Genomic DNA, 27,922 nt, shown 5'->3' on the forward strand with positions numbered 1-27,922 from the left:
TTTAATGAATCGTAATAAACTGCCATTAATTAATTAATATGTTCTTATTTTACTTTGCACACTATCAGTTTGAAAATGTGAACCCCTTTCTTGAAAAAGGACTTTTCTCAGGTCTGGTTGGGACACTTAAAATATAAAATAAACATCATTTTAAGTAGGACTGGAAAAAGAATTGTCATGCTAAATTGTTTCAGCTAGTAATTTAGCTTAAAAATTTTCATAATCAAAATATAAACTATTTCAGTTTTTTAAAGAAAAACACATTATGTGCTAAACATGTTTTATCCCAGTTCTCAAGAATGACAGAGATTTATGCTAAAATTATTGTATATTGACTGATGATACTTCTGGTTAGTAGCCTAGTAACCCAATGTAAGGATCTATCCGATGACTAACTTTAAAGCACTGAATAAGAGAGTCAGCCAAATGCCTACATGTAAATGGTTCAAAATCTTCTTACTCATATAGGCCTGAAGTTTTTTATGCCCTGAAATGTTTTACTCTAAGTTATTTTACCACTTTTTTTTTTTTTTACCAGGTCTGCCTGTTGACACATGAACTTGGTCACAATAGTATCTTGTATTGGATGGTAAAGCAAAATAAATCCTTGAGCTACTAATTTAGAAGAATAGTCATAATGTATAAGAGAATTTGTGTGCATTTTTAAGCCATTTTCACTTTAGTATTAAGTTGGATAGTGCTTCTAAAAGAGCAGAAAACTCAGACCCGTTATTGGCGGATGTGATGTGGGATGCCAAGCGGATCTGAATTGAAGTTATCTGCTATCGGAGTAATAACTCTAAAAATTGTTTGGAAACAAAATATGTGATTTAAGGAGTAAACAGATCTATTGCATGTGGATGTAGAAGTGTCACTTCACAATGACATCCTGAATGTTACTGAGTGTCACAATGACATCCTGAGTGTACTGCTATTTAGCAGTATAGAAGTTCAATTACAACTGATATGGAGCTAAATCTCCCAGACAATGTGCTTCTTAAGTGCTAAAGAAATTTAGGTTAGCCATATTAGCAAGTTAGATAGCTAATGATTACAGTGCTAGCTACCGTGTGTGTGTCTTTCTGATACGGATGGCTAGTAGTCTGTGAGATTGCTCATTTTCATACACAAAGTATGATAAAGACATGAGTCCTGTATAAAGAACGGTTCCATGTCAAAAACAGACATACAACTTTGCTGCATTTATTGTGGATTCAATCTAATATAACAATGCTAGCATGCTAGGAAAGTTTAGTTTCATGTGTTCTGATTGGCGGGAAAATTTTATTTTCTCAAAGTGACATCAGGGCAACAGTAGCTCCTTTGCATGTTAAAGCTTCAGAAAATAAAAAAAAAAAGCTTGAAACAAGAAAGTAACAGAGTGACTTCTAGGCACAGCAGAATGAATAATCTGAGTGTTATTTCAGCATGATCATTAGCATCCATGTTTTGAGTCACCTGAGATCTATGTAACCTTCTTAGAAACGGAGTATAGTATGGCACTTTTAAACACGTGTTTTCTGTGCACCAGTTTACTTGTTCAATTGTAAACATAAAAACATACAATATACAAGCAGAGCAAAGGGAAGTAGACACTTGTATTGGGTTCGTACCAGAGTAAAATAAATAAAGTAAAACATTGTATGTGACCTACTTGGGATATAAAAATGTGCTGTGCAAAAACAGCCATTTGCCTCTGCAGAAGGAATGAGAACAGACTTGTTCATCACTCTTTCTCTCTCAAACCTGGTTTAGCTTTTGGCAGGCACACCAGCTCTGTATGGGTCAGCCGGTAACTCTCTCCCTGAGTGATCTCTTTGTCTTTGATGATGGGACACTTTGCTTTCTAGCTGATCATTGTATGGCAGCACAGTGCTTGTAAAAACCAAAAGAGAGACCATGGCGTGGGCGGCAGCTTCAATAGCTCCTAAAAGATGGCAGGGCAGAGTGCCATCGGCTTTCATTAGAGTTGGCTCAGTAGACAAGATGTGCTAAACGTGGTGTAAACTCATCGGCTTTCATCTATAGCCAGTATCAAATGACCCACGTCAGCAGAAAGCTGGAGACTGCGAGAGCATCCCCCCTCTCCAAAACTCTACAGCCCCATCACAGAGACATGAGAAGTCTGGGGGGAAAAAAACAAACAAAAAAACATTAGTGGTTTATAATATGTATGTACTGCATATCAGTATACTATAATGAGAAAATCTGCCCCCTAACAATTTATTATGTTAGTAATATATATGTAAAATAATGTATGTTTAACTCAAACATTATATTACTTATTGTTGAAAAGCACTTATGTTATTCGCCATGCCAATGGGACCACAGTTTATATTTCTGTCTTCTCCAAATGCATACTGTACATCCATACATCCATCACTAAATTACAAACCCATCATCTCAGCACATATGTGGGTATGTCTGGAATTTTCAACCATGCTTATCTCTCTTCACATTTAATTTTTAGAAAGTATAAAATGAAATAAACAACATGGTACACGAATGTCAAAGATGCCTATAGCTTCAAAGCACTCTGACCCCCAGGGGGGATATCAGATTACAACCTGGTTCATGTCATACCCCTGTATAGACCCATGGTACACAAGCATCCTGTGAAAGAGGACAGTGAGGAGGTGGTCACCTGAGCCCACTGAATTATTGAATTGATGCTTTGTTGTTACAGACTGAGATGTGCTATGTGATCCATATGATTAGGACATAGATAGCCAGGATGGCATTGATGTGGATGATGCAGTTATCTATCTACTGACCCGAGCAAGCTCCTGTCTGGACACATCAAGCAGCAGTGTGAGGATTATGTTCAAGTTCCACAGTGATTAAATACCATACAGCTTGAACTGGCGAGGTTGTTAAGGCTGTGGGGTGAATCCATCATCTTGTTGGGTCCCCTTAAAGGATTGTATTCTCTCATCTTCTAATTAATTTGTAGACATTAAACAGACATGTGTAGACATTCCTTTTTGACATGGCCATAGTGGGGGCAGTTGTTATTTTAAGGCACGAAGGGCAGCTGTTCTGGAATATTTCTTCCAAGAACAGTATTGTCAAGTACATTTATAAAACCCATCAAGAACCATGAAGAAACTGGCTTTCATGAAGACCATCTCAGGAAAGCAAGACCAAAACTTACCTCTGCTGCAGAGGAGAAATTCATTTAGAGTTACCAGCCTCAAAAATCACCAATTAATAATTAATTCATGAGAAATTTTATTACAAGGCCTGTTTTGTCTTAAATGCCCACTGTATTACAACTAAGTGTTTTTATTATGCAATTTATTGTTGGTTGATTCAATTTACTAAATCGAAAGATCAGTTCTCATTTTAGAATCTATTCATATTTTAAAAAATATTTATCCTTTTTATTTGCATATTTATTTATATTATTTATTTGACATTGTCTAATATTGAAACTTTACAAATGGTATAAATTTGATGAGTTTCATAAAAATAAACCACAGCTTTTGCAGAAAATAGAAACCGCTTTTATTTTCACTAAATTTTGCTAGAGTACTGTTTTTTTTCCTTTGAGTTTAGGTGGTTGGTGCATTTCCGTTACCTAGTGCACTGAAGTGTGGTGCAGACGAATAGTAGGAAGAAAGATTTTTCGTTTTGTACCAGACATATAAAAAAACAACACAAGTTTTATGGCATTTTAGTGCTTATTATATAGATATAGTAGTTCTTAATAAGAAATGTATTTTATTATTTTGTCTCAACCTTGAGACAAATCAGCCAATAAACAATATTAAAAATTGGGATTCTTCAAAACAATTAGGATCAAATCGATGGTCAACCTACAATTCACAGATCTATAACAGTATATCAGTAATCAGGTATTCATTAATTTGTCCATTGCTTATATCTGATAGCAGGACACTGTCATTTGTTTATCCTTACCAATACCAATATTTCTAGGTCTATCTCTTGAAACATTTTTATGTACCAGGGATACTAGGTTCATGTACATTGTACATAAACCTGGTCCAGAGTCCTGAGATAAATCCTGAGCTAACTGCTCAACAAAAAACAACTAATAATAGAAATAGAAAGTTGCACAACCTTTAGGATGTCAAGAAGAAGATTTTGTATTATACATTATGATAAAAGTTCTCCAAGCATAGCTGCTGTTTCCATGTCTAGGTTTGTGAATACTGTAACAGTACTCTGGCAGTAAAGCATATGCAAAGCCCTGTCCAGTTAACACTGACTGCACAGTGTCATCTGCTGGCTTTCTTTTGTCATCTCTCATGATCTCTCAAGCGTGCATATACAGTACACACACACAGCTAACTCCTCAAAGGCAATGAGACGCAAAGTGAATTGAACTTTATTCTGAATCTAGACTAAACCCTTATGTCATATTTGATCATGCACATTACATTTTCGATGTATAAAATGTTGATTCAGTTTATACTGAAGACAAATATAAAAAAAAATGCAAATGTAGGACTTGACTGAACTGGTGTGGTTATTGTAAAGTACTGCTGCAGAAATACTGTAGTATAAAAGATATAGACTTCCCTATATATATATATATTATTATGCTTTACACACACCTAGTTTAACAGTAAAAATGATTCATTATGGAATATTATTTTAGTTAAAAAACTAAAACTAGCCGAATTATGGTATGGAGTTAAATAATGAACAGAAACAGAGTGTGATAACTCATGCTTTAAAGCTGCACTCACCTCCTGAACTGCCTGGCCCAAATGCTCCTGACAGCTTATTGCCTTCCTGCACACACACACACAATACCAACAAACAACATTAAGTCAGGCCCATACATATTTGGACTGTAAAACAATTTTTGTATTTTAGAACACAACCATGAATTTGAAATAAAGCAATCAAGATGTGACTAAAATGTAGACTCAGCTTTAAAAGGAATCTACATACATTAAAAGATTAACTTGTACCAAAATTAAGGAGAAGGAAAGAAAGTGCTCATGTTTTAAATACGATATTGTTATCAAACATGGAGAAGGTGGTGTTATGCATGCAAATGGAACTAGATTATTGAATCACAAAATTAAATGTGAAACCAACCCAAGCCATTAAAAAAAAAAAAAGTCAGTCAGTTAATGAACCTCAACCTGGGCATGCTTTTCACTTATTGAAGACAGAACTCAAGGCAGAAAGAACACAAACAAACCAAAACTAGAGATGGCTGCAGTATGTTCCAGACTTCAGTCATTCACTGACAAGTTTTTGAATCCAAGGATAAAAAAAAATCCACTAGCTTTGGTTTCGTACTTTTGAGTGTAAAAAATGGCTATAATTCCTTAATGGTTAATAAAACACTTTGGTTAAACCCCTTGTGTTAAAGCTAAATGTTGTTTGGCTTTTGGTTGCTACCATCAAGGGGTCGCCTCAGCGAACCATCTGATTCGCACAACTTGGAACAGGTTTATGGCGAATGCACTTCCTGACACAACCTTCCCACTTTACCCAGTAGCTGGGGTTTGGGCACTGGCTGGAAATCGAACCCAGGCCATCTGGATGGCAGCTGAGTAAACTACCACTGAAATCACATTTTTATTGATACATTATTTTTTTTTGTTATGGTGGAGTCATTGCCAAATACCTGGGACCTGATTGTAGGTACCAATGTACCTAAATGTCTAATCTTCATCTAAGTAACGAATATTGACAAGTATAATGTGCCTAAAATCTTTTATGTCATTATTGAGAACAACCATAAAAACCTTGTGCTTTTGGAACAAGTTATTAATTCCAAGGGTTCATTTACTTTTTCCACGGCCATTTTGAATGTTAAATGAGAGTGTTCAATAAAGAAATGAAAAAAGTTTTCAGACCCCCTTAAATTTTTCACTCTTTGTTATATTGCAGCCATTTGCGAAAATCATTTAAGTAAATTTCTTCCCTCATTAATGTACACACAGCACCCCATATTGACAGAAAACACAAAATTGTTAAGGTTCTTTGTCAAAGACCCTTGGCTGTGACACTCATATATTTAATTCAAGTGCTGTCCATTTCTTCTGATCATCCTTGAGATGGTTTTACAACTTCATCTGAGTCCAGTTGTGTTTGATTATACTGATTGGACTTGATTAGGAAAGCCACAAACCTGTCTATATAAGACCTTGCAGCTCACAATGCATTTCAGAGCAAATGAGAATCATGAGGTCAAAGGAACTGCCTGAAATGCTCAGAGACAGAATTGTGGCAAGACACTGATCTGGGTTACAAAAAAAAAATCTGCTGCACTTAAGGTTTCTAAGAGCACAGTGACCTCCATAATCCTTAAATGGAAGAGAGAAGAGCCTTGATGAGAGAGGTAAAAAGAACCCCGAAGATCACCGTGGCTGAGCTCCAGAGATGCAGTCGGGTGATGGGAGGAAGTTGTAGAAAGTCAACCATCACTGCAGCCCTCCAAAAGTCGGGGCAGTCAGAGTGGCCCGACGGAAGCCTCTTTCTTAGTGCAAGACACCTGAATGACTCCAAGATGGTGAGAAATAAGATTCTCCGGTCTGATGAGACCAAAATATAACTTTTTGGCCTTAATTCTAAGTGGAATGTGTGGATAAAACCAGGCACTCATCATTATCTGTCCAATACTGTCCCCACAGTGAAACATGGTGGTGGCAGCATCATGCTGTGGGAGTGTTTTTTAGCTGCAAGGACAGGACAACTGGTTGCAATCGAGGGAAAGATGAATGAGTTGCTTTACAACAACACTGTGACTGTTCTTGAATGGCCCAGTCAGAGCCCTGACTTAAACCCAATTAAGCATCTCTGGAGAGACCTAATAATGGCTGTTTACCAACGTTTACCATCCAACCCGACAGAACTGATCTGACAATTCTGACAATTCTGTGTTTTTCTGCCAATATGGGGTACTGTGTGTACACTAATGAGGGAAAAAATGAACTTAAATGATTTTAGCAAATGGCTGCGATGTAACAAAGAGTAAAACAATTCAAGGGGGGCTCTGAATACTTTGCGTACCCACTGTATACACACACACACACACACACACACACACACGTTTTAAGTTTTGAGTGCATCAAAACAATTTAATATCACGGAGAAAAAGGTTAGACTAAAATGGCTGTCTGTTTATGCATATTGCATATTAATGGAATATTGATTGGAACAGAAACGTGTGGTAGAAAAATGTGCACAAGTAACAGGGATGACCACAGCCTTAAGAAGATTCAAGCAAATCAAGATTCAAGAGAGAGCTTGACAAGGAGTGGAGTGAGGCTAGAGTCAGTGCATAAACGTATTATCTGTGATAAGGAGCTGAGGATAAAAAGACCTGGACTGCTGCTTAACACTAGAAGTCCCAGAGAGCAGCCATTTGGCTTTTCTACCTATAAAACCCGCAGGACAACCGATGGGCTGGAAGGCTTTTAGCTAATATCCTTAAGTGGTCCAATGTCCTCTTTTCAAGTTAAATACATGTATCATCTGCTGGTGTTGGTCCATTGTGTCTCAAATCCAAAGTCTACCAGGAAATTTTGGAGCACTTCATGCTTCTTTGTTGTGGATAATGCCAATTGTTAAAAGCGCTATACAAATAAAATTTAATTGAATTCTTTCTGTTGATAAGGTTGATGGAGCTGACTGTTTCCTTTTCCATGTACTATGTTTTCCATGTTTATGTTGCATGTACTGTAGCACCTTGGTCCTGGAGGAACGTTGTTTCGTTTCACTGTGTACTAACTGTATATGGTTGAAGTGACATTAAAGCCTACTAGTACTTGAACTTAAGCACCTGCCCACAGTGCCCAAACTACCAACCACTGGGTTGCTGACCAATATTTTTTAGCTTTATTGGCCAGCCAACTCACCTGACCTAAACTCCATGGAGAATCTATTACGTATTGTCAGAAGGTAGATGAAAAACATGTGATAGAAAAGAAAAGTCCAGAAGAGCTAAATGCTGCTATAAAAGCAATTTGGTTTTAACAACTTAGCAGTTCCATAGGCTGATTGCCTTCATGCCATGCTGCACTGATGGAATTTGTGATGAAATCCTGACGAAGTACAGTATTAAGTGCATAAATTAACATACTTTTCATTGAATGTTTCTGTGTTGAAAATTCTCTTTTGATTGATCTTAGGAAGTCTAATATTTTAAGCTACTGGATTTTTGATTGTCATGCTTTATACCAAAAAAGGCCTGAAATATTACATTTTTACCCGTAATAAATCTAGAAAATATGTGACTTTTGGAATTTACATATAAAAAAAATACACAACATTCAAAGTATTTGTAATGCACTATTTTTAAAACTGTTTTTCAAGAATATTTGCAATTGAGATGGACTTAATTGATTATTGAACCTAACTAGCTCATGGGATAGCCACAGGTAATTACATTATGTCAGCTACCATGCTTTAGTCTTGTTGATTACATTTCTGGGTGAACACAGGGGATTGGGCAGCACATTGGACCTTATTATCACCTATTGGCTACGGTAATACATTTTATTTGTCTTCTGCAAAATTCTAAAACCAAGATATGTAGATTATTAATAAGTAAAGTTTATAACTGGTACAGTGTGAGTGGATTTACCTTGGTATTTTCCGTGCGATGGTGAGTGTGTACTCTGCGCCGCAGTCTGGCTGGTATGTAGAGGGCAAAATGACATAGCCAGCAGGGGGCAGTCTACACTGCACACTAACTTCGTGAGAGTGAGCGTGAGGAACACAACTCACCACAGGGCACACCATACCTGAGATCACCATGCATTCCACATCACCAGAAACCTACACAGCCACATACAAGAATTACATTTAACTGTATGTCCAATGCTGCCTTCACATTTTGTTAATAAGCATCATGTTAATGTTGCGATTGTGATGTCTGACAATTTGTGCTGCCATGTTGAAATATGCTACCATAGCAAAACCAATAGCATTACGAGTAAAAGTCAAAAAGTCGTGAGGAAAGTAAGATGATACAATATCATGCAGCATGCCATAATCAAATAACTCCTCTCGTGTGCAGCAAAACCAGTATGGAAATGCAAATATGTACATGTTAAAAAAGTAAAGATTATTTGCAATGAAAATAAGATTTTTACAGTATTTTTCAGATAATTGTTATTGTTCATCTGAATAAAGAACTTGGCAATTAAAATATATCTTAGGGCACGTTATTGTAACATAATAATAATAATAATAATAATAATAATAGTAATAATAATAATAATAATACATTTAATAAATTATGTGTATGTGCTACCGCCATAAAAAGAATATAATACTGTGGAATACACTCAAGTAACTGTCGAATTATTGGAAGTGTTAACTAAAATCATTAACTCTTGAGATGTTTTATGTCTCCTACAGTAAAAAAGACAACATCCTATTTCCTAAAAATTAAGTGCATGGAGAAAATTCTGCACATGCTTCAATCATTTTGTATGTTTGTTCATATAAAAATAACAGCAATAACCTGGTGGAAATTACATTTTTGATTCGCATGATTGTGTCGACGTTGTGATCTGAAATAGATCACTGACTGCAAAGTGTTGGTAGGGGAGAGTGTAGCCAGACAACACAGAATGGTGGTGTGTAAAATAACCCTGGTGGTGAGGAAGGTGAAGAAGACAAAGGCAGAGCAGAGGACAAAGTGGTGGAAGCTGAGAAAGGAAGAATGTTGTGTAGTCTTCAGGAAGGAGTTGAGACAGGCTATGGGTGGTCAGGAGGTGCTTTCAGTTGACTGGACAACTACAGCCAATTTGATCAGGTAGACAGGTAGAGGGGTACTTGGTGTATCATCAGGTAAGGGAAAAGTGGACAAGGAGACTTGGTGGTGGAATGAGGAAGTCCAGGAGCGTATACAGGGAAAGAGGCTAGCTAAGAAGAAGTAGGACACTGAGAGGACTGAAGAGAGTAGACAGGTGTACAGGGAGATGCAGAGTAAGGTAAAGGTAGAAGTGGCAAAGGCCAAACAAAGAGCATATGAGGACTTGTATGCTAGGCTGGACAGTAAGGAGGGAGAGGTGGATTTGTACAGGTTGGCGAGGCAGAGAGATAGAGATGGAAAGGATGTGCAGCAGGTTAGAGTGATTAAAGATAGAGATGGAAATGTACTGACAGATGCCAGGAGGGTAATGGGAAGATGGGAGGAGTACTTTAAGGAGTTGATGAATGAGGAAAACGAAAGAAAACAAAAAGTAGAAGACGTGACTGTTGTGGAAAAGGAAGTAGCAAATATTAGTAGAAGTGAGGTGAGAAGGGCGTTGAAGAGGATGAAGAGTGGAAAGGCCGTTTGTCCTGATGACATACTTGTGGAGGTATGGAAATGCTTAGGAGAGGTGGCAGTAGAGTTTCTGACTAGTTTGTTTAACAAGATCTTGGAGAGTGAGAGGATTCCAGAGGAATGGAGGGGAAGTGTATTGGTGGCGATTTTTAAAAACAAGGGAGATGTGCAGAGCTGTGGCAATTACAGAAGCATAAGGCTGATGAGCCATACAATGAAGCTGTGGGAAAGAGTAGTGGAAGCTAGGTTAAGGTCAGAGGTGAGCATTTGTGAGCAGCAATATGGTTTCATGCCTAGAAAGAGTACATCAGATGCAGTATTTGCTTTGAGGATGCTGGTGGAGAAGTACAGAGTAATAGAATGTTGCATTGTGTCTTTGTAGATTTAGAGAAAGCGTACAAGAGGGTGCCAAGAGAGGAGCTGTGGTATTGTATGAAAAGGGCTGGAGTGGCAGGGAAGTATGTTAGAGTGGTGCAGGACATGTATGAAAGCTGTAAGACCGTGGTGTAGCTGTAGGTGTGACAGAAGAGTTCAAGGTGGAGGTAGGTCTGCATCAAAGATCGGCTCTGAGCCCCTTTTTGTTTGCTATGGTAATAGACAGGATGACAGATGAGGTAAGACAGGAGTCTCCATTGACTATGATGTTCGCAGATGACATTGTGCTTTGTAGCGAGAGCAGGGAACAGGTGGAAGAAAATTTGGAGAGGTGGAGGTATGCTCTGGAAAGCAGAGGAATGAAGGTTAGCCGCAGCAAGTCGGAATACATGTGTGTGAATGAGAGGGACTCAAGAGGAACGGTGAGGCTACAGGGAGCAGAGGTAAAGAAGGTGCAGGATTTTAAGTACTTAGGGTCAACTGTCCAGAGCAACGGAGAGTGCGAAAAGAAGGCGAAGAGGCGGGTACAGACAGGTTGGAATGGGTGGAGAAAAGTGTCAGGTGTGTTGTGCGATTAAAGAGTATCAGCAGAAATGAAAGGAAGGTGCAGGACAGTGGTGAGACCAGCGATGCTCTACGGCTTAGAGACAGTGGCACTGAAGAAAAGACAGGAGGCAAAGCTGGAGGTAGCAAAGCTGAAGATGTTGAGGTTCTCTTTGGGAGTGACAAGGATGGATAGGATCATGAATAGGTTCATCAGAGGGACAACCCATGTTAGATGTTTTGGAGATAAAGTCAGAAAGGCCAGATTGAGGTGGTTTGGGCATGTTCAGAGGAGAGATTGTGAATATATCGGTAGAAGGATGCTGAGGTTGGAACTGCCAGACAGGAGGTCTAGAGGAAGACCAAAGAGGAGATTAATGGATGCAGTGAGGGAGGACATGAAGTTAGTTGGTGTAAGAGAAGAGGAGGCAGAGGATAGGGTTAGATGGAGGCAAATGATTCGCTGTGGCGACCCCTGAAAGGGAACAGCCGAAAGACAAAAAAGAAGCAATAACCTGGTGGCTGGGTAAATATTATTAGGAACACAATAAAGAATTTATAGTTTATCTGCCCAAATTTGGTGAGACATGGCCCCCGAAGTCTTTTTTAAAGGCACCAATCATTTATATATACAGTTGTTCTTTGTTGTGAACCATTAGTATAATGTTTTTTTGGTGTCTGTGGAAAAATGACTTACACAAAACTTATAAAAATTTTTACTTTTTAAAATTGGATTTTGCCAAAGTGATATAAAACATTTTATTCATGTTTTCGTTGAGTCGAAAAGGCGACAACAGATTTAGTCTAAATTAGTGTGGTAATTTCAGGGTTGATTTGGCTTGATTTTGCAAATTGCTTAAATTCAATACTGGCAGCATGTTGAAACAAGACAAAAAGTGTTAAGATTTGGGGCTTACAAAATCTTTTTAATTATAAAAATGCTGAGGATCATAAAAATACAAAAAGATTAAAAACAATATGAAATTCAACGTCACCCTGGTAGTTCTGTTTTTTATAAACATGTGACCGGCTCTTTTTCAATGGATCACGCTTTAATTGCGGTCATGCACTGCTGCATTTTGCCAAGAATGTGGAAGTTAAAAGATCCTCAAAATAAAGATATGTAGTGATTTTCAAATAAAATGTTTAGTTATACACACTTGTGCGCTTAAGTTAAATAATTTGGCAATATGAGCTAAAGTACAAAAACAAAAGTCAGATGATTTTTACAGTAAAACCCTTCATTTAAGGAACAATTTTTTTTTTTTTACGTCTACATGGATTAATGATTTGGTAATGGTCTTGTGGGAACATAGTATGCCTGTTACTAATGTTCACAGCAAAATTACACTATTGCGATCTGTAAACACGGGAATGCTTTATTCTCAATAAGAAGGCCAGTGTCAGCTGTCTCTTCTGTATAACCTTAATAGTTTTGTTTAAATGGTCTTTCTAAATGTCAGCAATCAATCAAGCAAATCATACTCTAGCAAGCAAACTATGTGCATATAACCTATAATCATACGTCTTTCCAATTGTGTTGCATTAAGCTCTGTAACAGCCAGGGAATCGTAGACTGTAAGCTGTGAATTACACATTAATATTAAAATCTGTGTATTATTATCTATACAATAATACAATCTATAATTAGTATTATTCCATCCTATTCATGATGTGTGACTGCCTTTGCTGGCTACTGACCTTATAAATATGAAAGCCAATGGCATGAAGAGTGTTCTCTGGGCTATGCTGGCATAGTGTGACTTTTACATTTGTCCCCCCCGGATCATAAGTGACTATGAGGGGAACATGAGGGTTCTTCCCGTGTGATGGGAAGTTCCGACTTCCTCCAGCTGTAGAGCCAACTGTCCAGCAGCCGCTTACACTTTCCAACTCCCATTCTCCACCTCCACACTCTTGCTGCACACTCACTTTTACTGCACTGTAAAGGAAAGAGGAGTCTTTATAACTGCCAAATATTCTGTTAAAAAAAATAAATTAATAAACATTACAGTTGGCTTCAAAAGTATTTGGACTAAAAAAGGTCTTGAATAAAGTCTTTGTAATTTTGCCTCTGTACAGTACATCACCACAATGCATTTGGTGCATATAAAAAATGCAATCATTAGACTAAAAAAAACCCAATAAGCAGACATATCAGACAGATGGAAATGGCCAAATCTGGTACATTTTAAAAAGAAGAAATGCACTGGCAAGCTTAGGAACCCTAATGACCCGGAAGACTGTTAAGAAAAAATAACAAGAAAAGTCATGAACACTCTTGAGGAGTTAGATGCATCATTATCAAGAGATGATGAACGTTCAGCACATACAACAGTTTAGTTGAGTTTACCTCAAGAGAGTTTACCATACAAACCACTGAAAACATCTAAAAAGAAATTTCAGGAACTAGATTCTTTGGACAAATGAAATTAAGACTAAGTTACACTAGAATAATGGGAGTATGGAAAGTATGAGAAAGGAAAAGAACAGATCATACCCCAAAGCATACCACATCATCCAACAAACAAGGTGGGTTTAGGGCATAGACATGTATGGCTGCCAGTGGAACTGGGTCACTAATGTTTATAGCTAATGTGCCTGCTGTTAGGAGTAGCAAGATGTATAGAGCTATACTTTACTAAAACTTAATTATATCGTGAAACCAACCCAATGCAGAGATACAGTCAAGTCAATCACCTGACCTTTACCATATTTCACTTGCTGAAGATTAAACCAAAGGCTGAAAGCCCCACAAACAAGCAGAAACTGAAGGTGGCTACAGTAAACACTATGAAAAAACCTAAACTGGTAATGTAATATTTTGGTTAAACCCCTTAAATGAAAGCCAAAAGTTTAAAAAAGTGTTTTATCACATAAAAGAAATTTGTGCATACCTGAGGAAAGTGGAGCATGTAGCATGCACTCGAAGAAGAAAATGCCCCTGTGCCCCCTGTAGGAAGGTGCTGGGCACCAGCAAGTAGAACCCTGCACTTAAGTGTGCGTGTACCACCACCTCACGCTCATATGTGTGTGTGAGTGAGGATGCACAGGGCGTCGAGTTCAGTGTCCGTGTCAAGTTAAAGCGCTTTTTGTCAACCTATAAAAATGAAAGTAGACAATAAAAGCTCCAGGTCACCTTCCCTGCCACCCCCCACTCACTGCAACCCTGGCGCAGGCCAAGTATGAAAAATTAATATATTAAATAATCAATAATTAATTACAGTATTCAAACAAACCTTCCATATGTGCAGTGCAATGGCCTGATAGTACGGGTGCTGACGAGTGTTGTCAACTGATTGCCCTTTCTGGAAATTGTGCATTGAGCTCCAAGGGCCATGCTGCAGAAGTGATAAAAGCACCTCTCCTCCTTCCTGAACCTTTAACCAGTATTTAGGATTGCTGCTGTAGCTACTATTGTTACGGCAACCACCTGCTGAGAAACCTTTGATCCAGGAGCCGCCTATCTGCTGGGTATGAGTCAAGAGAGACCCTGTAACAATTGACACAAAGGATGTTTTCACATTAGGAACCATTGATTTGTACTGTGCTCAGAAATGTCTAAATTGCACTTAGGTCTCTGTTCCCGGGCACATTCGTGTATTTATACCCTCTGATACAGCAGCATGCAACTATTTGGTCTGTAAGCCGCCATTAAACACAAGCGAAGAAGATCACAGGGTAGATAACTGGACATAACATTGAAGGACATGGTCTTGAGCTTAGAACTACTGTTTTCACTCATCAAAATTAATTGAACTTTAATTGAAAATTTATTTATTCTTCAAAGAAGTGAAGTGTTTATAAAGATGATAAAGTGGTCAGCTGTGTTATATTCAGTGAAGTTCATTAATAAACCATTATGAAATTAAGTAATAACTTGCATTCTGAGCTTGAGTAGGTAAAAATTAATTTCTGTTGTAATTAACTTGGATAGCGCAAAAGTTTTGCAAAGCTGAGCTACTTGTGTGCTGTGCTCCTGGACGGATGTGATTGGTCGAATGGTCAGGTCGCATCTGATTGAGTACGAATGACCCACGTTTCTGCCAGCAGAGTCTCAAAAATACACACACACACACACACACATATATATATATATATATATATATATATATATATATATATCCAGGGCGATTCACACACCAAAGACGATTTTCACATTCACAGTCCATGTTTTGCATTTGTGAAACGTATAATATGAATCTTTTTTTTTACCCTAACCATATATATTGTGCATGTGGGTTGTTTTTTTGTGAATATATATTTTTTTCATGCACGTGAATTGGGTTTCACGCATGTGAACTGGGATACGCATGTGTGCATCGTGTCTTTTGTGTGAATTATTAATGAGACTATTTTGCTTCCATAATGAAGGCTTTACAGAGCATGAGTAGCAAACACATCTCAACATCAACTGGAGAGTATTGTATATTCTGGATGCCTTCAGCATCATTTACAATGTAGGAAGAAATAAACATCAGGAAAGACCATGGAATTAGAACTTTTGACTGAAAAAGTAGTAAATAATTGAGAATTAATTACTACTTTGCTCTTAAACCACATTCCATAGACTAACCTCATTGCCAGACAGTTTATTCTTTCATTTAAGCCTAATGTGGAGCCAGTAAAGCTTATTTTTACATGGCACTTAGTTATTAATCTGTACTGTAGCTACTGTATACTGAACTGAACACACATACTTTATGATCAGCCAAACCATAAGGAAATATCCAAAACATGGGGAAACCGTATGCTGTAGTCAGTATGCTGTATCTATGAAAAGGTGGATTAGTCTGGTGTGAAAGCAGAAATCGCATGAGGAATTAAGTGGAATCGTACAGGTACAGTACAACTGCCTGTGCAAGTTCTGTAATGCAAGCTGACAAGCTGTTAATAACTTAAGAAGTCCCCATAAATTAAGTACAGTTTACTATATTTTAGGGATCTAATTAACAACGATAACAATAACAATCTTAATGCCAAGATGAAACCTTAATAAAACTCTTATACTTATTTAATTCGCCAACTTGGATTGTATAAAGACTGAAATATACTTGCAAATTTGGGGTATAACGATGTCCAAAAGTCATGATTTGGTACAGGAAGTTTTATGCTCTATGCCCTTCCTGACACACCCCTTCCCATTTTATCCATGATTGGGACCAGCACTAAGAAGTATTTGTGCAACCTTCAGTGGCAGTGGTTAGTTCCCTGACTAGGAATTAAACCTAATCCATGCGTTAGGCTTAAAAGCTGCAAGAGTAGCTTTTGAAATTAAAGCATTACAATCTTTAAAAGAAAACTTGTACGTGGTAATAGTCACATTTAGAGTAATACACAAATATGTGACTTAAGAAACAGATGACATTTGTCTACAGCATCGCTATACTATATTTCCTCCACTACTTACGTACCTACTATTAGGGTACAGTAGTAAGTCATTCCATGAGAACTAAAATATTATTTGATAAGCATTAAATAAGAAACTCGAAATCTAATAATGATGTATACTTTAAGCAGTATTTTTGTTTCCTCAATATAATTTTATCATCTGAGTAAGCATTTTGTTTTATTCTTGTTTATCATTCATTAATTATTCATAATTTATTGTTTTTAAAAACTAATGGAACATGATGGTTATGTATGTATTTGCAGGTATGTTTCGAGCGCTTTAATTGACAAGCCACAAACGATACTTTCACTTAACTTTAATTTTACAGCTGGTTTTCTGATTAAACTATTTCATAATAATATTAATAATAATAACAATAATTATTATTATTATTATATTAATAATAAAAATAATAATAATAATAAGTCATAGAGTCATACAGTCTAATTTTATGAACCACTATTGAGTGAGCTGCGCACTGCAAACTAAATATTTAGGACTGGATTTACTGCTTCAAGACATCAGAACATTATGCTGAAAAAGAACAGTTTAAAGCCCTGCATAAAAACAGCAGTGCTTCTTAATCATGGCAACTTAGGAGGCACCCTAAGTACATTAATAACCCTATTTTCAAAACTATTTTTTATATTGATATTAATAGTGCCAGTTTGGTATTTAAAAATTAATTTCACAATTGTTTAGAAAAAGGATTTGTGTTGCTACATACTGTACCAAATAGCCATGCTGTGGGTACCTGTGTAAATGCTCTGAAGATGATGATCCTCACTGATTGGATATCCTACTGTGATGTCATCAAATTTCTGCTGAAATTCCCTCTTATCTACCCAGAATTCCCCCTCCTTTGTGTTGCCCAAAAGAGCTGCAGAGCACACGGGGTCCAGCATAGTCCACCCTGCTCCCCTAATGTGTGTATGTATAAATGAGACAGACAGAGGGGATGGAGAAAGAATGAATAAATTTTTTAGATATTTTATGTATATTTACAACACAATAGACATTTTCATTTTATTGTTTAATGTTTCGTATCTACTGCTGGCCTTAAGCATTTAAGAGGTATAAATCTTAATTACAGTGAAACCTCGGATTGCGAGTAACGCGGTTTTGCGAGTGTTCCGCAAGACAAGCAAATATTTTTGATCAATTTTGACTTGGAAACCGAACAAGTCTTGGATTACGAGTACCAAGTGTCATGTATCACGCATGCGCTTCTTGTTTTGAATGCCGAGCGTCACGTGATTATTTTGGAACATGAGTCAGCTTCCAGAACGAATTATGCGCGTAATTCAAGGTTCCACTGTAGTATTAAAGCAAACCAATTGTGAGAAATCATGGGTTTCTTCTTGTGCCTAAATCAATGCAAACAGTTAATAGTTGTGCTATTGTTCTTTTTTTGTTTTCAGTGTTATTAGAGTGTGCTTTTACTTGGTATAATGGGAGCAAACTCTCACTGCTACCTGAATATTGCAATAAGGCTAATGCAAAGATGGCAAAAATAAATAAATAAATAAATAAATAAATTAATTAATTACATTTCATAGTACGGTACCCACCCTTCAGTCCAGGCTCCTTCCCAGCACCTCCTGCCCCATGGATTGCGTATCCGGAGCAGCTGCACTTGTTCTCCAGCAGTTGTTTTCACATCTTTCCATTCAATTACACTTAGAGCGTGGAATTGACCCTGCTCAGAGGCACCTACAGAAAGGTGGAAAAAAACATATTTTAGCTAGAGCTACTGAAAAACCTACACATATAATAATAACAATAAATAATAATAATAATAATAATAATAATATTTTAATTATCAGTATATATTAATATAGCCTATATATTAATATCAGTATAATACATAACTATATGATTGATCAAAATAAAATTATTAATTTATATTCTACTTCAGGTTTAAGTGTTTCAGTGGTTCAATGAACACAGCAATACACTACAGCACTATTAATATAATATTACTCACATACAGCGTATTAAAAATTTATACATCCCCTTGAATAATTTTGATATTTAGTTGACCAAAAAAATTATAAACGGAAATACTGTAAAATACGTGAAATGTATTTTTTTTTTCAAAATGAAAAGCTAACTGTAAAAAACACTTATAATACTGAACACTTAAAATGTATATTACTATATATAAAACCAAGTAGTCCGAGTGGACAAGAGCTATTCCATAAGTAGTGAAAGGACAGATGGTAACAGCACTAGGACTTTCAACTATATGCATTACTCCGCTTCACAGGTGTTCTAATAACAGTTAATTACACCAACTTTTAGTTATCAGCATGGGTGGAAGGAAGTCTAGTCTAGTTAGTTCCGCTAGTTGCGGTTAGTTAGTTCTGTTAGTTGCGAAAGGATATGTGCTGGCAGAGCAAAATAACTGGTGAAATCAACAAAGAAATCATGATCTGACCTTCAAGACCATGAAGTCACTTTTCCAACATATTTGCAGAATTATATTAGTTAACAGGATTGTTAAAACGGCTTTGAAGCACAGTTAAATACTTCATTAAAAAGTGGAAAGTGCATGACATCACCAACACTTTGTCAAAATCTGGGTTTCCATCAAAACTGACTGGAAGCAAAGATATTTTTAAGAAAGACCACCAGGACCTCTAGGAGCTGAAAGAACAGCCTTCTCCTGGCTCAGGTCTTAATTGACTGATTGCTATCAATTTGTACATGTAAATGATTACTTCTCTACCTGTATGTAACTTCCTCTGGGTAATATCATTTGTTTAAGCTGGATGAAAGACACCAGCTTAATAAAGTTAAGGGATGTATGAAGAACATTAGACACTGGATGTTTATTAACTTCCTTCTGCTTAATTTTGACAAGATAGAAGTACTAGTACTAGAACCATGTTATAGTGTGTGTGTATAGGGATTCATTTACAGTCACACTATCTGGTATCACACAAATGAGGACAAGTTTCCTTTTTAGTCCATTACCTTTAAGGTTTCTTCCTCATGTTCATCTCAGGGAGTTTTTCCTTGTCACCAATACCTCCAGCAGCTTTCCCATTTTCAATATATATGCCAAATTTTTATTTCTGTAAAGCTGCTTTTTAACAATGTCAATTGTTAACAGGGTTACATAAATCTTCTTTGTCTTTTGGCTGTTTGCTTTCAGGGGTCGCCACATCGAATCATCGGCCTCCATCTAACCCTATCATCTGCATCCTCATCTTTTACACCAACTAACTTCATGTCCTCTTTCACTAAATCCATAAATCATCTCTTTGGTCTTCCTCTAGTCCTCCGGCCTGCCAGTTCCAACCTTACCATCCTTCTACCAATATATTCACAATCTTTCCTCTAAATGCATCCAAACCACCTCAATCTGCAGTCTCTGACTTTGTCTCTAAAACATTTAACATGGGTGGAATAAATTAAATGTAATAAAACTGAATAAACATAATATTTACGTTATACAGAAATATCTTAAATGGAAATTTCAAAGATTTTTGATTCTTTTTTTATTTAGATTTTATTATTTTTTAAATGATTTAGATTTTATTCTCAAGGGAATAACTTGAGAATTTAGGATTTAAAATGAGAATTTTAGTGTTACTTTCTAAGTTGTCCTAATAACAAATAGGAAGTGCATATTACACTTGTCCTGTTTTCCCACTCACCTGTTGGGTCTTCGTGTACACAGCAACTAACGTAACTCCACTTTCTTATATTCTCCGAGAGCTCTGGGAACAAGCTCTGGCCTACAGGTGTGTTCACAGACTTTTTTAAACTCCAGCGTTCAGCAACACCTCCACTCAGGTCCACAAGTGCCTCACACACCTGTCCTGCCCATAAACGCTCATATGAACCATGGAGCCTTTAGAAAAACAGACATAAAACTATGCATTTTCATGTAGACATACACTATAAAGCAAAAATGTTTGGGGACACATGACCATCACACCCATATGTGGGTCTTCTCTATCTGCCCCAAAGTTGAAAGCACACAATGGTGAAGTTCTTCTTAACTAGAACTTATGGGCCACTGATAACGATCAGTTTATAGATTTAAATGCTGACTATTCTGCATGTTCTGAAGTGAAGTTTCATCATCTACAGCAGTAAAGACCTTCGTGTGGTAACAGATTCTAATCTCTAATTTGAACGTGCTTATTATGAAAACTACAGCAAAGGGGAGAGATTTTTCTTACAAAGTTCCGCTGTTATGGAATAGCCTTTCAATTAATGCTCGGGACTCAGACACAGTCTCAGTGTTCAAGGCCAGGCTAAATACCTATTTATTTAGCCAAGAATTTTGTACAGTAAATAGATTTGCCTTAGATAAAGGAGCAGATTTGGGGGACTCATGGACATATAGTATTATGGTGAACTGGTATGTTATTTCAAAATGTGTAAAATAAAGCTGCTTTGTGACAATTAGCATTGTTACAAGAACTATTAAAAGGGGGCAAGGTTTGACGATGCTGAAGATGACCTGCACAGAGCCCTGACCTCGACCCTACAGAACACCTCTGGAATACTCTGGAATGGTACAGCTTTGCTCACATAGGGGTGAGATAGTCAGTTATACACAAATTTCTGGATTTATATTTTAAGCATACAAGAAATTATTAAACCACAAACTTAAACTCTATGCTCACAGTAATGTCCAACATTTCTGAATGTGACATTAGTAACACTGTAAATGTATTTAGTGAAACGGTTGTTACTTTAGATAAGAGTATTTGGTTGTTTGATGATCAACAGGCCATGAGGATAAATATGAAATAAAATTGAGTTTACTCTAATTCATTTAATAAACATCATCATAGTACTCACTTTGCATATGCTTTCTCCAGCAATGCTACCCAGAAAGCCACGGGGCAGTTACAGTGAGAGAAACAGGGGGTGTTGTTGATGCAGGGCAGTCGATCGTCTATCCGAACCTCTGTCCAGTGACCATTCCTCCAAAATTGGAACCAAAACTGCCCAGTGTAACCTCTTTGCCCCCACAGACACTGTCCAGGGGGCATCACCTAAAAGAATTTTACATATACATGGTCTCAAATCGTTCTTCAAACAGTATCTTCAGCAACTTCTTATTTGGTTAGGGATTAGGATGGTTCCAGAACCTAACCTGGGTACACTGGGCATCATTAGGACTGTGCTAGTTAAGTGCAGGGTAACAGGTAAACAAACATACCCACTCATTTATACCTCTAGGGCAATTTAAAGTAAACAATGCACTTAGTAGCATGTTCTAGGAAGCGGGAGGAAACTCAGAGGATATTTAAAAAACCTGGAGAAAAAGCTCAGAATAGAAACAGGGATACAGAATTGGTCATGAAAAAATGTCACACTTTGTGCCACCATGCCACCCACATGTTATTTAATATATGAGGAAAGGAAAAAGTTATTTAAGGTCTATCATCCAGTCACTGACTCACTTTCAGAAACTCCCTTTCAGCATTATTTTTGTCAGGGTCACACTAGACTGAGAGCAAATCCTGGGAACACTGGGCGTGAGACACCACAGCTTACCATGCACACACATTTATACCCAAACTCACTAGCATGTTTTTTGGATATGTTGTTATGTATTTTTTAAGGAATTACCATCGTGAGTAGAATACTTTTTTGGATCACATAGGCCAATCACAAGGAGGCAGCCCAATGCATAAACTCATGTAGATAAGAGAACAAGAGCTTCAGTATTTTAGAAACTGATTAACTTCTGGGAATTTCACCAACAAAAGGGTACAGAAAAAAACAAGGAAGCGTCAATTCTGTAGGCGGAAATATATGGCCAGGTTGGTTCAAGCAGCCAGGAAGGGTATACCGTAGTACTCATTTAATCACTCTTTACAACCATAGTGGGCAAAAAAGTTTCTCATCATGGAAAAAACATCAACCCTGAGGTGGACAAGCTACAACAGTAGACGACCATATTAGATTTTACTCCTGTCAGCCAAGTATCTGATATATGGTTGGAGGTGAAAAGGAGAACAGAAACAGTTCCTGTGCGACAGTAAAAGTGTGGCAACTGCACAAGAAAGTATCAGGACGATTTTCAACAACTGAAATCCCGTTCTTCCTGCTCAGTTATAATAAATAAATGTAAAAAATTTTATATTACAGCCAAATTACACCACAAAAATGTTAATCTTTAAAATAGTGTATTTTAATGTACAGTAAAGGATCTGTGCTTTTGTGTTTACCTGATCCAGCAGATAGCGACTCTTCAGGAGCATGTTACAAGCACACAGCAGCCAGCAGTCCCCCAGAATTCCTTGTTTTGGGTGAGCCTCAGTAATATCATCAGGGAAGAGGCATGGGCTCCTGCAGATTTGCTGTGAAAAAAAAATCAGCTGTTTTAGGCAGTGGTTGCACAACACCTGTTAGAAAGTGTACAGCAATAATTTTTTACTGGGTGTACTTTGAAAGTAGTCTAATATGGTCATGTTATAATTAAATAATCAAATAAGGTAATTTTTTTTGTCTTTGTTGACAAGGTTGACAACACTTAAACATGAATGTCTTGGCAATACTGCACTTTGAATTTTTCTTGGGAACAATGATTCTACAACATCCAACTTTAAAAAAAGGAACACCAAGAATTTGGTGCCCAAGTTATCATTCATGCAGACATTTTGTAGCCATCAACAAGCCTCTGCCAGAATTCTGTTTAGATCACCAAGTCAAGTGATCAACGCTTGGTCAAAACATTTCTCCGGGAAAAGCTTTTTCTTTGTCCATGTGGTCACCGGTAATCTTTCACCAAGGTTTAAGGTCTATTCTACACTCTCTATTATACACCAGTCTTTTAGTTCATGGTTGACCCTATTTACAACAATAATCTCAACCAGGCGCTTCCTATAGCTGTGGATCAGACCTGCACAACATTTATAAGGAATCTTAGCCCATTCTTCCTGGTGGAACTGCTTTAGCTCTGTCATATTGTTCGGACGTCTCATGTGCATGACTCTCTTCAAGTCATTCCATAACATCTCTATCTGATTGAGGTCTATATAATTTTCATGCTGATATGCAGTGCTGCTTTTCACATCAGATGCAAGGGTGTGTGTTTTTTCTAAACAGATCAGTTTCATCAGTGTACAAAACATTGACACTCCACAGCGGTATTGGAAATGTGCCCATTCGCAAACTTCGGGCATGCAGCAACGTTCTTTTTATTAAACAGCGGCTTCATTCGTGGTGTCCTGCAATGAACACCCTACTTATTTAATGTTTTACATGCTGTAGACTCATAATGTTACCCGGTTCCAATGATGCCTTCAAATCTATGGCTGTTACTCTGTATTATTTCTTTACCTCATTGATGAGTCTCCATTGTGCCCTTCGGGTCATTTTGACTGGGTGTCCACTTTTTGGTAAAGTAACCACAGTCCCAAAGTGTCTCCAACTGTAGAGTGATACATCTATGATCTGTACATCATTTACTTTTATTACACTTTCAATAAACTATTCCATAATGGTAGACCAGTGACTTGGTGACCATCTGAACCTATTTCCTCTTAGATCAGGATGATAATTTAATTTTTCCTCCAGACTCCAAAATTGTTTGATATGATCTTGGAATCCGCACTTGTTTAGAAATGCCTCCGAGAGACATTCATGACTTTCCTATTTAACTGTGTGTTTATAAATCAAATAAATGCTGTAAAATGAATCCTTTTTATATGGGCAAATTAATAGGTCGAAGCTCACAAGTTAGGGCACAAGCTTTACAACTTAAAGACATTTTGTTTTTTTCACCACCAGTGAATTAATGATCTAGTATGGGTCTACTGTATGTATAATTTTGATTCTGTGATGATGTCAGCAAAATGAACGTCAGTGACAGTTGTAAACTAAACTGGTTGTTGTGAGGTTTAGGGAAGAGGAGAAGATACTTAGCCAGACTATCACTACAGACCTCAATTGAGGTCTCATTAGGAGGTTTTTTATCAGGCTATTATGAATTGATTTAATCCTGCTTGACAATATTGCTTGATATCCTACAAAAACGTGATCCCTTCATAAAAGCTATACACAACAACTGGAGTCTGGAATTTGGAGCAGGATTTGGTTAGAGAATTTTGTATTAAAGAAAGACGTGGACTAATTTGTTCTGGCAGAGGTTATCACGATCATAAATATCAATCACAGCTGCTTCAGTGAACAAATTATCACATCATTGTGAGATCACAAATTTAAACCCTGGTGAAGGCGCAGCCCGGGCCGAGAGCCAAACTGGATGTGCTCTCTAGGTAGAAGGGAGTACATACACTCTCTCCTCTGTCAATCACAAAAAAGTTATTGATTCTTTGTAGTCTGTGAGCTGACAAGTGCTGTTAGTGCCATCCAACTGACTGGCATATCTCTTATAGGAAGCATGTGCTGGTCGTCATATGAGACATCATAGCTGTTGTATGGTAAAAGAGATATGTGTGATGGGCAGGAATTATCTAGTGACCAAACTGGAGGAAAAACATGGGAATGCTGGAATTAATTATGAAAAGATAAACAGTATACACTACCAAGCCAAAAAGGCCACAACCTAGATTTAACTAACCAAATAGTTAAGAACCTGGATAATTACGGCAGTGATTAATATGCTTCAGCACGCAAGAAGTAATTTAACACTAAATGATGCAGTGAGTAGCTTCTCATTTTTTAAACACCCATGTCAAAAGACCTATCCTGTGGTCATGACAAAGATGTTATTCTGTTTAGAAGGGTCAAAGTATTTTCCTGCATCAAGCAAAGAAAACACTTAAGGGGAGTTAAGAACTGTCCAATTCATTAATAAAACCTAAGGGAAGAAATGTGGTCAGAAAAACATCCTGAATGAGTGTGATAGGTGAAATTTGCTTAGTGAAATTAAATCATAAAAACAAGAGTTATGTTAAATAGTGAAAAAAAGGGCATTGAGGATTAAAATCTGTGTATCCTTAAGAAAACCACTTATTAAATCAATTACATTACACTTGATTTGCTTAGCGCTTTTAACAATGGTCACAGGTGCAAAGCAGCTTTACAGAATCATGCAAAAATGATGCAAATGTGTATGAAATGTGTTGTATGAAACAAAATGATCAGATTGTCCCTGATGAGCAAAGCGAGGACGACGGTGGCAAGGACAAACTCCCTGAGAATGCAGTAGGAATAAACCTTGAGAGGAAACCAGACTCAACAGGGAATCCATCCTCATTTGGTTGATAATAGATAGCAGGGATTGTTGTGCGGTCATACTGTGTGTTAGGCAGCTGGAAGTTCTTATCAGTGAGATTAATCAGACAATAAGCTTAAATTTGCTAGAAAGCATAAAGAATGCATTGTGGAACATAAAAAAAAAAAAAGTCAAGTGGTCATATGAATCTGGATCCAGAGTTCCCTGTTCCAGAGTGACAGGAGCATCAGGGTAAGAAAAGAGGCAGATAAAGTGATTCACCATTTAGTGCCCACTGTACGAACCTGTGGAAGCAGTGTTATGACCTGGAATTGCTTCTTGTTAGTCCAGTCTAGGTTTTAGTAACGTTATGTGCCAAAAAAAAACAGAAGGCTTTACACAGCAATATAAGATATAAATCTTGGAGAGAAATTAATGCAACACTGGACTGAGATAAATGGTGTGACATTGCATAAGCTTATCAAAAAAATGCCGCAGCTATAATCAAAGCAAAAGGCAGTCCAACAAAATATTGGTGTGTGAAACTTTTTGTTCTGGCCGGGCAGTGTTGCCTTCCACCTCCAGGATTGAGGGTTTGACTCTCGCCTCTGCGAGGTATGTGGTGTCTTAATGTACTGAAAACGCTTTGCGTGTATCCTCTTATGGTCCAATGTGTAGAAGGCTGTTCACTGTTTTCAAAATTCTGGTAGCCGATGTGTGAGTTTGTGTATTCACGTGAAGATGAGATCTTCAGCAAAGTATCCTCCCCTTACAGCAAGGACAACTGGCAATCATGTCACAGGTCACTGTTATACTATTGGATAACAATAACAGTTTAAGATAGATACTGTAGATAGACTGATAGATAGACATTTATCATTGATTGCTGTGTTGGTACACTCAAAAATATCTCATTATTTACCATATATAGTCAAGATTCTCAGTCGTCCAGGTGAGGTTAACTGTCTGAGGTCAAGTGGACTTCTTTCTTGTTAGGTACAGTAGATACAGTTGGTTCACTACTCATCCAAGTACCTTCTTCAGACTGAAGAATCAATATACGGACACATACGCAAACACACACACACACATACAGTACATACACAAAAAGCTGCAATTTGGGAACGCCAATTAACCTAATCTGTGGCCAGGGGTAGCTCAGTGGTTAAGGCATTGGATTACGGTTCGGAAGATCCCAGGTTCAAACCCCACAACCACCAAGTTGCCACTGTTGGGCCCTTGAGCAAGGCCCTTAACCCTCAACTGCTCAGATGTGTAATGAGATAAAAATGTAAGTCGCTCTGGATAAGAGCATCTGCCAAATGCCCAAATGTAAATGTAATCTTCATGTCTTTGGATTGTAGAAGAGCACCGGAGACCCACCAAGCACGAGGAGAACATGCAAACTCTTGAAAACGCACACTGATCAGAGAGTGTCATATACTACAAAACAGAACAGCACGATTTAGGATATAAGGCCGGACCTTCGGTGGTAAGGTTCATAAGATTACCTGTGGGCGGAGCCAGGTGACTTTCCCTGTGAGCCTGGAAAGGGGCGTGGTGTAGTCCGAGAAAAGGGCGGAGTCATCCACTGTAAAGTCTGGGTCCACAAACAATCCCTCCTTCTCAGCTGTCATCTCCATGGTAACCAAATCTGCCCACTACAGCTTTTTGCAAGCTGTTATTATTTATTCATTCTTTTATTTACATTTTAATTTTAATTAGGTTAGATTTTCTAAACATGATTAACAATTTGCATAACGTTCATTGAAATCGATGTGATTATATAATTATAATCCATGGAACATTGATTTTAAATGAATAGCCCTTACACCTTTATCTTTTCCTACACACGTGTAGAAAGTAATTACTGGTTCAAACGTCAGTGACATTTAATGTACTATATGGATCAATAAACTAAAATAAAATTGTAAACCAAATCCGCGTTTTGAAATAAGCCTCAGGCGGAGCTAGCTACACAGCTAGTGTTCTAACCGTTAGATGAAATTCTGACTATTTCTGCATTACAGTCAGTGCAATAACATTGAGTACCTGCTACGTGCACAAATAAGTATAAATATTTATCTCTCCCTAAATCCATACCGCGCACATAAAAGACAATAAACGGCGCAATGCAGAAATACCAGACCAAAACAAGATGCACACTTCCGGGAAGACGGCACGA

The 27,922-nt window shown here is 37.5% G+C and overlaps 1 protein-coding gene across 1 annotated transcript; it reads right to left on the bottom strand.

Moving 5' to 3' along the window:
• Positions 1-114: 114 nt before the first annotated feature.
• On the bottom strand, positions 115-27,922 carry capn10 (calpain 10). The gene is made up of 12 exons (XM_053486104.1): positions 27,249-27,922; positions 22,784-22,915; positions 21,405-21,601; positions 20,246-20,442; positions 18,152-18,293; positions 17,335-17,501; positions 14,428-14,681; positions 14,086-14,288; positions 12,890-13,130; positions 8,576-8,769; positions 4,716-4,761; positions 115-2,125 (listed from the first exon to the last, which is right to left on the bottom strand). The coding sequence occupies exons 1-12, from the start codon at positions 27,378-27,380 to the stop codon at positions 2,096-2,098; spliced, it is 1,935 nt and encodes a 644-aa protein (XP_053342079.1). The 5' UTR covers positions 27,381-27,922; the 3' UTR covers positions 115-2,095.

Source organism: Clarias gariepinus, chromosome 25, assembly GCF_024256425.1.
Source record: "Clarias gariepinus isolate MV-2021 ecotype Netherlands chromosome 25, CGAR_prim_01v2, whole genome shotgun sequence".
Taxonomy (NCBI): Eukaryota; Metazoa; Chordata; class Actinopteri; order Siluriformes; family Clariidae; genus Clarias; species Clarias gariepinus.